The sequence below is a fragment of the Fundulus heteroclitus genome, chromosome 6, assembly GCF_011125445.2.
Source record: "Fundulus heteroclitus isolate FHET01 chromosome 6, MU-UCD_Fhet_4.1, whole genome shotgun sequence".
Lineage (NCBI taxonomy): Eukaryota > Metazoa > Chordata > Actinopteri > Cyprinodontiformes > Fundulidae > Fundulus > Fundulus heteroclitus.
Window position 1 is genome coordinate 7,473,709 of NC_046366.1, and position 12,766 is coordinate 7,486,474.

The 12,766-nt window shown below is 41.7% G+C and overlaps 1 protein-coding gene across 1 annotated transcript; it reads left to right on the forward strand.

Moving 5' to 3' along the window:
• Positions 1-3,974: 3,974 nt before the first annotated feature.
• Positions 3,975-12,076, forward strand: LOC105925219 (leucine rich adaptor protein 1). The gene is made up of 3 exons (XM_012860953.3): positions 3,975-4,508; positions 8,749-8,933; positions 10,442-12,076. Exons 1-3 carry the CDS (start codon positions 4,242-4,244, stop codon positions 10,932-10,934), a joined length of 945 nt encoding a protein of 314 aa, XP_012716407.2. The 5' UTR covers positions 3,975-4,241; the 3' UTR covers positions 10,935-12,076.
• Positions 12,077-12,766: the final 690 nt, after the last annotated feature.

Sequence of the window (12,766 nt, forward strand, 5' to 3'; positions counted from 1 at the left end):
TTGTGTGGCCAAACAAAATGTATGCACCGAGTCCTATGAAATTAAGAATAAAAGCCATTTTCCTTGGTGATAAATCCTCATCTGCATTGTGTGGAAGAAAAAAATAATTAAAATTATGAACTTTCTATACAAAACTGGCACGGGTTTGTAAGTAACTGCTCTATGAGGCTACAGAAATTGTCGAGTCCTGTCTAAAATAAAAATGTTAACAGACAAAATAAAAAGGCTTCTGTCTCACACTGGTTTTACGTTCACATCTGACATAAGGTAGTTATATTTGTGGACAAAGTATGGAATGTAGCGGATATTTTTGAACCGGCTTCCGCAGAAAGTCCATTGAAGGGAGGACTTTGCTGTAACCACACCACTAAAAGGCAATGGAAAACTTTTTTTAAAAAGCTGCTGAGAACTGATATGGCTCTGTCAACAACATCTGGCTATATATGCTATCAGTTCTCTGCTGCTTGAGAACTACTTCTGGCAGATTCATTACCATTGCCGCTTTGTCCAACCTGTCAAGGTGATGAAACAACCTGGCTCAGTAAATGCTTGTTGTTTGGGCGGTCCCAGAGCTGTTTACGAGTCCTCTTTGGGAAACTGATGGATGTCAGAGCGGGATGTCCTGTTTTAGCGACCTCAAAGCAGTTGGAAACAAAGCTTTTCAGATTAAAAGTAACAATTTAAACCACATGTGACATCACAATACAATATTTTACCCCACGTCCCTCTGAATCAAAATGGAGACAATAGGGCTGGAAGTCACAATCCTTTTCTTCCATGTCTGGTTAAAACATCCCAAAACCTTGTGGTAGAACATCTAACGTTCGTATGAAGGCAAAGTGGAAGCTTTGGCCATAAATCCAAAAGCTACATTTAGCATAAAGAGAACAGCAGACACAGGGAAACATGGTCCGGGCTTACTTTCTTTTAGATTCTGTCACAATGAATGAAGTCATGAACACTGAACACTTCTAAACGCCAGTCAGTTTCGACTCGCAACCTTCGAGTGTTGAAGATGAAGAGAGTTTTGATTTTTCAACATCACAGGATCTCAGCATGCTTCCCAATCAATGAAAAAAGATCTCACTAGAGAAAAATGTAAGTTTTAGTGTAGCCAGGCCAAAGTCAAGAAGTAAATCTGAAAGAAAATGAATGGGGGACACCTGATGAGACCTGTGGACCAGGATGTCTTCTAATTGTCCCTCTAACAGATTGTTTTTCACTTCATTTCTACAGGATACACATTCTATTATAGGTGGAAAACCATCTTAAATCATTCAAAGTCTCATTTTTTGCATCACAAACACAGTAACATTGTTCTGCCAGGAGTGCGCAGACTTCTTGTATCCACAGTAAATGGCACTGATGTTAGATAATTCCCTCACTGCATAAGAGGGAGGTCGCAACCTCGGCCGGGGAGAAGCGGGAATCTCCCAACTGTTGCTCTAATTCTGACGTCCATTAATCAAGGCCTAAGATGAAAAACATGTCATCTATTTTAGTAGGTGGCAGATGTCGGAGTCCTCACATGTTTCTGTGGCCTGTTGCTGTGAAAGTGGGCCATGGGCTGCACCGCAGACCTACTTCGCAGCAGTCTTCTTCTCTGAAAAGTACCCAAAGCTGTGCAACTCATATTAAAAAGAAAGACGTCTGAACACATTAGCACACCAAGTTAGGGAATCGTAGATCGTAGCTGTAATTATTCTATCAATCTTATTGGTACACTGATTCATTTAAAAGAGATGTTCTGCTCCTGAGTAGGTTTGCTGCTGAATCGTTTTGCCACCGGTGCAGAGCTGGCTCAGCATTGGCAGCAGATGGGGATGAGTCCATTTGCTCACACAATGAGGCAATGAAGGGCACCAAGAAAAAACAACAGCATCACAGTCAGGGGTGTCCATTCACATACGTCCTGGAGGATGTATGTGAATGGACACTGGTGCAAAGTTATTTTCTCTGATGAATCTTTTTAATTCTCAGGAACTCTGGAATTTTGTTGGGAAGGGAACGTGGGAACTGCCATGAATCCTGCTGTCCTGTTGTGTCCGCAGAGAAGCATTCTCATAAACTCCATGTGTAGAATTGCTTCCCATCCAAGGAAGCAGGTTCCTTCAGAATGCTTTGATAGTGTTATGTTCAACCTAATTAAACTATTCATGTTTCCATTATCTTTTAGAGATTACAAAAAAAGCTAATGTCAACCAACCAGCCCCATGCTTACACTAAAGACACACCAATAATAACATATCTGCATTGCCAAGCTGATTGGTATTAGCTCCCTCAGGACAGGACTGTATTAATCACTAGTATTAATAGTATTAGTATTAATGAGGAGTGTTCTTTAGGTACTATCTGAGAAAGAGCTGGGTCCAAAAGGCTCTTCTTATCAGACGTGGTATTTCACCAGCTCTCTGAAGTGAAAACTTTTCTGAAGATTCTCCTCAACCAATAGCAGTCAGTATTTGTTGTAATACAGAAGCATCATGTGATCTGAAAACAGGGTAAATGAATACAGACAGTTCAATAACCACACTTTTTACATTCTATTTAATTTCATAGTAAATACCACCACATCTGTCTGAGGACTTTAACTCAGATGCAAACTTTTGTGCATTAAAAGCTGTTTTTTTTTTTCAAATCATTTCTATAATTCAATTTCAAAGAAATACTGGCCTAAATCCTACTGTCATATTGGTATACCAAAAAGATTTTTTTTTTCAATAAAGCAAATGTGCAAAACCCGTTTTTTAACTATGGCTCTACAGTGATTTAACATAATTTTCCTTAGGAAAATCTGAATCATTTGTTTAATCAAAATTATCATATAAAAAATTCACAACATGATTTTTGGGTTGTTTTTCATTGTAATTATTTTACTTGAGAATGTCGGCCCATGCTCCAAAAAGGTTGGACACCCCTGGGTTAGATGTTGCTTACAGAGGGAGCTAAAAGTGTCTGCACACTGTTCCGTAGTGCTGGTTCTCTCATCGTTAAAGGTTTCAGTCTGCCACAAGGAACCCGCTGCAGTACATTCAAAGAGCAGTGCTTTGGTATCATCTGCCTGTTGGTTTGGTTTGAGCGCATGGCTTGTAATGAGAAGATTAACAGAGAAGTGCTGGGACATGTAGGGAGCCACATCTGTGGTCTCCGTCTCTTATGTCCTACAGCAGCAAACTGGGAGGGCAGTGGTGTTTGAAATTATTACATTTTTAAAGGTGGATTTGCTCTGCTTTTTAATATGATCGTTTCAGTCGAACAGTGATTTATGAACTGTTGTCACTATTGTATACGTATTTATTATTTTACTAAGACTTCTTTTATTAGTGTTGGGGTATATGTAGTGCAGTGCAGCTGATCCTTGTATCCCAGGCAAATTTCTCTCAAGGGAGACTAATAAAGATACTTTTTGACTTAAACCATATCTGGGAGAAAAGGAGGGTTTTCTAAACACCTTGTGTTTTTTCCACTAAAAATAGCTTTTTATATTTCCATCCAGTTTTTCAGAAAGTGTCCTCTGCTGCTAAGCATATGGTGGTTACCAGGATGCCACTACCACCGTACTTCAGTGTAGGGCTTACTTTAAAAAAGCTAATTGTTTTGGGACATGCTTGATATCTTTCTTTTTACTCTCAGACTCAGTCACTGTCTTTGAAATAATATAAGGAATTGAGGCAATGATGTTTAAATGTCATTTTGTAAAAAAAAAAAAAATCTTGATCATTTGCGTTCACTGCTGATTTAAGTTTGGAAATCAGGGGAAACTGAGACAGAACGCTTACATTGTTCTGAATGACTAAAAAAAACTAGTCTTAAAAAAAGACAATGGCGGTCACGTGATGTCATATACTTAGCATGAGTCACGTCCTTTGCATCATCACCGGCTGCTCGATGCTCGCAGGTGTTTCCGAAAGTTTCTCACGTGACCTCCGGTGTCCCACTCCCCCCCACCCATCGCGATCATTGTTTCAGGACGTGACAAAGCGAGCGTGGGCCAACCTTCCGTCAGCATCACGCTTCGGGTCTGTACCAGAGACACGGGCGCTGAATGAATGGACAGCGCGCCGACGCGCCATTGGGTTCTTTCGCGCTTCCAGCGTTTTCACAGCCTGCTGCGCTGCTGTGACGAAGTTTGTCACTCCTGATCCTGCCTCGCTGTCTGGAGTATTCAGGACCACACACCGGCTGGACAGAGCTGCGAGTCGGTGTTGGATCAGTGGATGTGATCTCTAGCCAAAGGAAGGATGACTTTACGCACAAGGTCTTCCTCCTCCACAGCCGGTGATCGGTATAATCTGTGCAGCGGGATGCCGGAGGATGTCTTCGGCGATTTCTGCCCAGATTTAATTGAGCTGGAAAATAAGATCGGCAGAAAAACGCCTGAAAGCCTCCTGGTATGGATGAAGGACGGAGCGGACGGCACGGGCGGATGGGATTCTGATGCGCTGGACAGACAGGAGCGCGGCTCGGATGGTTTATCTGATAAAATCAACAACTTAAAACAAGAGATGGTAACCTTTTCTAACGCGCTTTGGCACTTCACACCTTTCCATGCGCAGCCGGGGCCAAAACTGGCCTAACTTGTTAGAGCTATTGCTGATCTGTTCCTCTGAACTGACTCCTATGAGTTTCACTCTCATCCACTTTACCCGCTCATTTGTTTTCCTGATTGGTGAGATTGTCACCACACCCCTCATCTTTCTCCACTCTCTTCTACCTCCACTCAGTTTGCACATTCTGCCTGGATTCCTTCTCTGGTCCTTCCTCATTCCTCTTTTCAGTGTTAGACTTTCATGTCATTTGAATGAACACTTAGGGCGCACTTGCTGGGCAACAAACCTAACCTTACATGCACGCATCATGATAACCTCACTCAGTGAAGGGGGGTTGGGGGTTAGGACAATTCCAAGACTGGCAGGGGCCACAAAAAAACAAAATTTGTATGAGCTTTTGAGATGATTTAGATTTTTTTTTTTTTTTTTTGTCACGGGCCCAAAATTCCTGTCTGCACCCTTGTCATTAGGAATGCAATTCTGTTTTTCAAGCACATTCTAAACCTGTTTTTCTCCCATCAGGTCACTCACAGACATGTAGAGTGGGAAACATGTATGAGTGACTTAATGGTATGTTATATTGGTGTGCTAAACATTTTCAATATCATATATGAAAAGCAGTTTTCTTTAGTAATTGATTTAACTGCTATTACACACACAGGGTGACAGATTTCCAGAGCTTTTGTTCATCAGTTGAAATTGGTATTACTGTTATGTAATTTTACTACATTTGACCATTAAAAAATGTATACAGAAATGTTGCCCATGTAAAGTGCCCATGCACTGCATCCATGTGGAGTGCCATGTCAGCAATCAGCCTGTTCTACTGAAGTATTCAGGAAGCCCAGGGTTTTCTTTTCTTTTCTCTTTTTTTTTAAACGGCCCTTAGCTTGTCTATATTGTTGAGATATGTTTTTCTCTAATTTGTTTTTCAAATCCTCAATAGATTCTCTGAGGGGTTCAGGTCAGACCAGTTTGTTGGACTGTTAGCACAGTGATACAATTATCTTTAGAGTGTAACTAACCCCAGAATCCACGTTTATGCAGATAAACTGTAAACTGAACCTAAGGGTTCTACTTTGATGTTACTGTGCAATTTCTTTACACTTTTATGTGAACTTGTTTAGCTCTGCAATATTTGTCTTAAAACCATCTCAGTGCTGCCCTCTTAGGGGGAAACAGTGGATATTGCAGTGGACTTTTTCTATTGGTTCAAACGGTACATGCTTTCATCACCATAGCCCTGCATGGGGGGATAAAAAAAATGATGTGGTGTGGATTCAGGCAGTGTATTAACATTCATAAATTATGTCATAAGGATCATTTGTAGATCATTAAACAAGTTTATACATTGAGTAATAGAGTTAAATTGAAAAATTCTGACAACATTCATTACAACATAAACACACTAAAGCAGAGAAAATAAGTACCATTGAGTACCGGTATTGATTCCAAGGTCCTGGGTATCAATACCGTATCGGTTCAAATGTGAAAGGTACCCATCCCTGGTCGCCCTGGTTACTCTATGTTTCAGCCGGTCACTTTCCCTCATCCTGACCGCTGCAGCAACGAGCACTGCTTAAAACTCCCCCTGCTCATCCGTGTCCGTTGGAGCCGCCCACTTTGGTGCCATTTTTTAAAATGTGTCTGGGGGCAGGGTTATGGCTTTACATTGGGGTGATTTACACTCTCCAAATGTACTTTCATCTCTGAGTTTTAACCACTGAGTAGTGATGGGTCCGGCAACACCGATGCGTCGGCGCATGTGTCGGTCTCATAGAGCGAAACCCGTGTCGATGTGTGTATTGCTACGGAAAAGTCACGTGACCGATACAGGAACTGTTTCGGTCACGTGACCAATACAGCACCTGTTTCGAACTGACTGACGCGCCAAACTGTTTCTGTTCCCTCTAAGCTGCACGCGTGTGCATTCGCGCACAGTAGCGCGCACAGCAGAGCTATGCTGCGCAGTAAATAAAATCCAAGCTGAACTGTAAACAAAATAACAGTTAATAATGGTTAATTTTTAACTATTTTGCAACTCTGGTGTGATGGTGTTGTACCACAGTCTCGCTCTGTGAGCGCCAGGTGCTGATCGGAGCGCTCCACTGATGGATGGGTTCTGCAACGCTTTTTTGGTTGGGCGGGTTGCGCTGTGCGTCTTTGTTCTACTTCTGAGCGTCGTTTCAGAAAAAAAACGGCTGATCTACACTGAGTAGAAAGTTGCTACTCTGAGTAGTTCTTCCTCCCTTTGTCATACTCAGCATGTCCGATTTCAGAACAGATGATATCAGTCAGGTAACTAAACACAGCGCCCGATCAACCATTTGTAAAAAAAATAAAAAAGCCAGACCACAAGCATCCTCCTTCACATTATTTATTGACTGTATCAAAAAAAAATCAAATATATGTTTAATTCAAATGAAAATATAAAATAATACAATGCAACATACAATGATTTAAATTGTATTGTGTATACTTGGTCATCAAATCAGTGTCAGTTAACTCTGTCAACCAGGTTGCCTGTAGGGATTTTTAAGGTCCAGCAGGTGTCAGTATTCAGTGACACAGTATCGGCACAGTATCGGCACAGAGTTGCAATGTGCCGAAACGTTTCATGACGCCTCATCGACCCATCACTACCACTGAGCTACTGTCCATCTTTAGCCATGGCAACACTAAATGTGATGGTTGTAGTCCATGTCCTTGATATGTCTTTGTGTGAGGACTCCAGCCACAGCCCATGTCTTGTGAATCTCCCCCAGACTTTTGAACGGACTTTGCTTCTCAATACTCTCAAGGCTGTGGTTAACCCTGTTATTGTTGCATCTTTCTCTTCCGCACATTTTCCTTCCACTCAACTTTCTATTAATGTGAATGGAAACACCAATCTGAAGGGCCAGCTTCTTTAGCAACATATGCTTGTAGTGTGAACTACCTGTAAATGGTCTACTTGTAATTGGACTTAATGTTCAACGTCTTTGAGGAATTGAATTTTAGGATATTATTAGCTGTAGGCCAAAATCATCGAAATGAACATAAAGCACACATATCAGTATCTGGAATGAATCTACATGCATGTGTGTTGATGGAATGCTTGTATTCCATCAGCACACATGCATATAGATTTAAAAGTTTCACTTTTTGAATAGAATAACCCAGATAAGTAAACTTTTCGGAGGCCTTCTAACCTACTGAGACACACCTGTACGTTACAATCCTTTTTCTGAAAGACATTTATTGGTTCTGTCACTAACATCATCTGCATCTGACTCTCAGACTGGCCCCACTGCCCTGCCTGTTGAGCTTTCTGTCATGTGCTGCTGTTTCAGTATTAAATAAAGTGAACCACTTGTATTGATTTAAAAAAAAAACATAGACCCAGTAATGCAAAATGCTCATTTTAATGACCATGGTATGTTTTTTTTTTTTTTACTTGTACTTCGTACTATAGCAACACTGACAAGATATGTCCAAGTTGTTTCACGTTTCAGGCTCACTACCGGTTGTGTGTGCACTTCCACTAGTTGACCAGTAGGTGTCAGTCTGGTGGTCCACCACCCTGGTCCTCATTATTTACCATAATGTTTTTTTGGGGGGGATTTTTTGTGATAACGATAAAAAAAGATGATGGTGGTATTTAAAAGTCCCCAAAACATAGATAATGCTCTAACAAATTACAGAAAGTATTACACTGGTTGCTTACAAGCTCAGGTTACATTAAGTAGTTCCGTTTTATTATCAAACACCACAAAATAACTGCATTTAATCAGATTTTTTTTTAAAGATTTTCTAGATGTGTTTGCCTCTGTCATAGAACTGAAGGGGGAAAATGCTAAAACTATCAGTCCCAACAATTCCTTTTGTTTTGCAAGCGTCATCTAGGAGTTTATTGTTGCTTTGACAAACTGAAAATTTGTACTAGGATTAAAAAAGCAACAAGGATAACTGTCCACTCCTACTGCCCACTGTCCTGCATGTTTTAGGTGTTTCACTGCTCCCATCACCTGACTTAAAGCAAATGTTGTTTAGCAGAATTCTGCAGCATAGATGCCATGGGTTGAGGAGCACTGCTCCTGTCCAATGAAGTGACTGTCATTCACATTGTGCATACAAAACATTCCATCAACACACATGCAATAAAACAGCCTTTCCACTAAAGTGACACCAGATATCCCCCCCGCTCTGTCCCTTGCAGAGGCGTCTCCGTTGTGCCGATGTGAGGATCCTGCGGCAGCTGGTGGCCGTGCACGAAGGCATCGAGACCATGCGCTGGCTGATCGATGACAGGGGCATCCTGACCAGCAGGTCCAGCAGCTTAACAGACAGCCTGAGCAGCCTGCCGCCCGTGGAGGAGCATGTTCCCTCAGCGTCTCCCTGCAGGTGTGTGAGGCTGTCGTGTGTGTGCAGAAGCTCAGCTTCTACACCATCGACTTTAATTGTAGTGATCTCGGAAACATTCAGTGCCGACTCCACTAAAATGTTAGGATCATCACAGCGCTACCGCTTCTGCTGAGTATCAGACACAGGATCAACTTTAGATAACCTCTGTGTGTTACAGAGAACTATTTCTGAATAGCTATTTCGACCGGTTTGCACAAATCGCAAGTCAAAATGGGACCCTAAAACCTTCAGCACCTTCTGATACATAGCCTGCACCCTCTTCCTCCTCAGTAATGCCCCTTTAATGAGTGTAGAAGGTAATTTTGTCTTGTTGAAAGTGACACGCTGTGGAGGCAGAGGCGGATTGTTTCAGTGTGCTATTTCAATTAACGCTGTCATTAATGAGGCGTAGGATGCCAATCCAACCTTATACAGTTATAAAACCTGACTTTCTGATTAAAACAGCCTGAATGCTGTTTTTTTTCTAAGGTGACAGAGCTGGTTACCGCTTTTAAGGTGTTTCAAACTGTTAAACTCTTCTTTCGTATTGTTCTTATAGTTTGAAGTCCTTTTAGACGAGAGATCAGAGGAAGTACCCCAGTCACCAGAGATTTCTTCAGCTTTATGGAACATAGAGTAACGCTCTGCAGCCCTATCCTAACCTGATGAAAAAGGCACCTTTTGTTTCTTCTGTCACATAGAAAAGAAAAAAAACTGCTGGTCAAACTCTCCATCGTGCTGTTCATACAGTTTAGAGTCTCCTGATTGAAACGTCAGAGAAATTGCCTGAGGGATTTTTTTTTTAATGTAATAAGTAGAGTTCCACCATTACCCCACTGGGACAAGCACAGCTGGTCAGCTGGCTGAAAAAGAGACTGCTACACCTTCCCATCCTTTCAGAAGAAAATAAATGTGGTCGTTTGGAAAGACCATTTTAAAAACACTTATTGTCATGACGTGAAGACTATAATCAGCGCTCTCTATCGCTCATCGAAAAATAAACTGTTTTAAAACCGTTTTGGGCAAGTTAAGCACGGTGTGTTGGATAATCAGCTGGCTGCAGGCTAGCCGTGACCAGGTATTGGAATAGTTGTCCAGGTCATGTAAACTTGTTGTAGTTGTCACTATTTAAAGAGTACACCGGTAAAAAAAAGGGGATAATATGAACAATGTGAACTTTAAAACATTTAAACCCTTTAAAACCACAAATCTACAAAACAATATATTTTAGCTGAACCGTGTTCAGAATCAATTTCTTGTATTCTATTCACATTTCCATAAAGTAAAGATTTCTAGACTTGTGCAAACGTAGATAAACGTTAGTTACCTCTCTACTAACATCATGATTTACATGGCAGTGAAGAGTGAAGTGAACACAGTTAAAGGTCCCAGATCTCTAAAACCCGGATCCTCTGAGCAGTCTTTACATCATGTAAAAATACTCTTAATACAAGGATTTCTTTTCAGTTTTTAGGTGTAAATATCTGTTTCCTATGTTCCCCCCACAGAGCGGACCAAAGTCCTGCCTTCCCTGAGGATATAAGGATAACTGCCGATGAAAAAGCAGCAGATCAACAACCGCCGTACGCTGAAGCGTCTGAATCGAGGCCTGTCTGTCCCTCTGAAGTTGAAGATTACAGCCAGGCCCCCCTTTCAGCTGCCACCAGCTTGGTTAGTGCTGATGTAGCCAAGTCCCAAACACCGGAGCCGAATTCAGCGCGGCTGCACATCAGAAACGGCGCGGAGACCATCAGGAGAGCTCTGCTCAGGTCCTGCAAACGCAAACAGACCAAAGCCAACTCTGGTCCCGCTGCCGCCCGTCTGGGTGCAGGGGAGAAAAACTCTGTGCACCTCACTCAGGGGAATTCAGCGCTGATCACGAGCGACGACACCAAGAGGGAAGAAGAAGAAGAGAGCTCTGCTGGTGGCGAGAAAGAACTACTGGGTTATGATTTGCAGTGGTCCTGGGTGGACTCCAAGGATGATGTCACCTTTTTATGACCTCCCATGCAGAAACTTTACATCAGTAGTTTGCCTTTAAACTGTAAGCTTCTCCAGAGAACATTGGAGTTCACCATGAACATTGACGCCCAGCGTTTCTTCGTGGAATGCAATGGATGTTCACCCTGCTGATTGATATGATATGGGCTGTTTCTGCATAAAACAGTTTATCTTTTTTAAATTGAGGGATTAATAATCAGACATTAAACATGAAATTGGTAAATCAGACAAGTGAGAAGGTAAATAAATCCAGCGCTAATGAAATTTCATTGAGTAGCAGCCGAATGTGGGCTTTCTATGTGTTTGTGTTGTCTCTCTCTGCCTCCTTGCAGTGATTTGATTGGCAAAAGTGATCACATCCCTTCAGTTTTCCACATTTTGTCACATAATAATGTTGGTGCACTTAATGGGGATTTAAGGGATAGACCAACACTTAGTAGTGCATCTTTGGAAAGTTTGCCACAAGCCATGTAGAAGACACAGTAGACGTGTGGAAGGACGGATTTTTATCAGATGTGACAAAAATTAACTTTTTGACCCCCATGCGAAACAATACGTGGGTTTGAAAAATAACAAAACCCTGGGCACACCATCTGAGTGGGGGAACATGGCAGTGGCAGTTTCCAGGTCACTGCTTTTTTTTAAAGCAGTGACCTGGAAGCTGCCGGTACCTGAAAATGTGATGTTCAAAGAAAGAAGCAAAAGGCTTGCAGCTGTAATGCTGATTAAAGTTGCTTATACAAGGAATCGACTTTGCACTTCACAAATGCACCTGACACTCTCCGTTTCTCATCTGTGGGGTACTCCCTGAACGGGTCATTCATCAGGTCCCTCCGTGTAGTTCTGGCATTACTGCTCACCGTTCTCATGATCATTTTAACCCCACAGGATGAAATCCTGCGTGGGGCCCCAGATCAAGGGAGATTATCAATGGTCTTGTATGTCTTTTGCTCCCACAGCTGATTTATTCACACCAACCTGCTGGTCTAACATAGATTCAGTCTTCCCAGCCTGGTACTGCGGTACAAGTTTCTTCCTAGCATCCTTTGACAGCTCTTTGATCCTGACCATGGTTGGGAGTGGAGTCTGACTGTTTGAGGCTGTGGACAGGTGTTTTTTATACAGATAACGAGTTCAAACAGGTGTCATTAATACAGGTAACGAGTCAGTGGATGACTGCATACTTTTTTGGCCCACTGTATATAAAATGAAAGGATTTGATGAGGGTAGAAAAAAAAATCTAGCCCAAAAATATCTTAAAGTCCACCTCCAGAATCATAGTAATCAAGGTATGATGATTAGCTAAGAATCACTATTTTGAGGGAGACTATAATAAAGATGAGTATCTCAAGCAGAGTGCGAAATACGGGGGGGTCCGGGGGGGCTCGACCCCCCCGATTAACCCATGAGACCCCCTGAAAGCCTCAAAAGCAAAGTTAAAAAGGGGTCTTAAACTGTGTCAAAAAAATTAAAAGTGAAATATTTTTTTGTCACTAAAAAATGTTTAAGCTCAACATGTCCAGTATTTAAAATTCAAAACATTTATTCACAAATATCAGAATCAGATATACTTTAATGATCCCAGGGGGATTAATACTAAAAATGTTTAAATTTTAGTATTAGGAACTGATCTTATCTGTTGTGCCTGTGCACTTTATCTGTTTCACTGTTGGTAAATGAGAAACGTCCTCTTGAGTCCTTGTATGTCTGGTGAATGTGAAGAATTGACATTAAAGCTAACTTTGACTTTGACATTGTAATGTTATAGGCCTACTGCATATTGAGAACCTTTACATCGGTATTGTGCAACAATCGGGAGATGGGGACCCCCC

Bases quoted from the DNA above. Each gene is read 5' to 3' on its own strand.
- LOC105925219 (XM_012860953.3), top strand. From the start codon at position 4,242: ATGACTTTACGCACAAGGTCTTCCTCCTCCACAGCCGGTGATCGGTAT. The intron at 4,509-8,748 runs GTAACCTTTTCT...TGTCCCTTGCAG, and splicing joins ACAACTTAAAACAAGAGATG to AGGCGTCTCCGTTGTGCCGA. The intron at 8,934-10,441 runs GTGTGTGAGGCT...TTCCCCCCACAG, and splicing joins CCCTCAGCGTCTCCCTGCAG to AGCGGACCAAAGTCCTGCCT.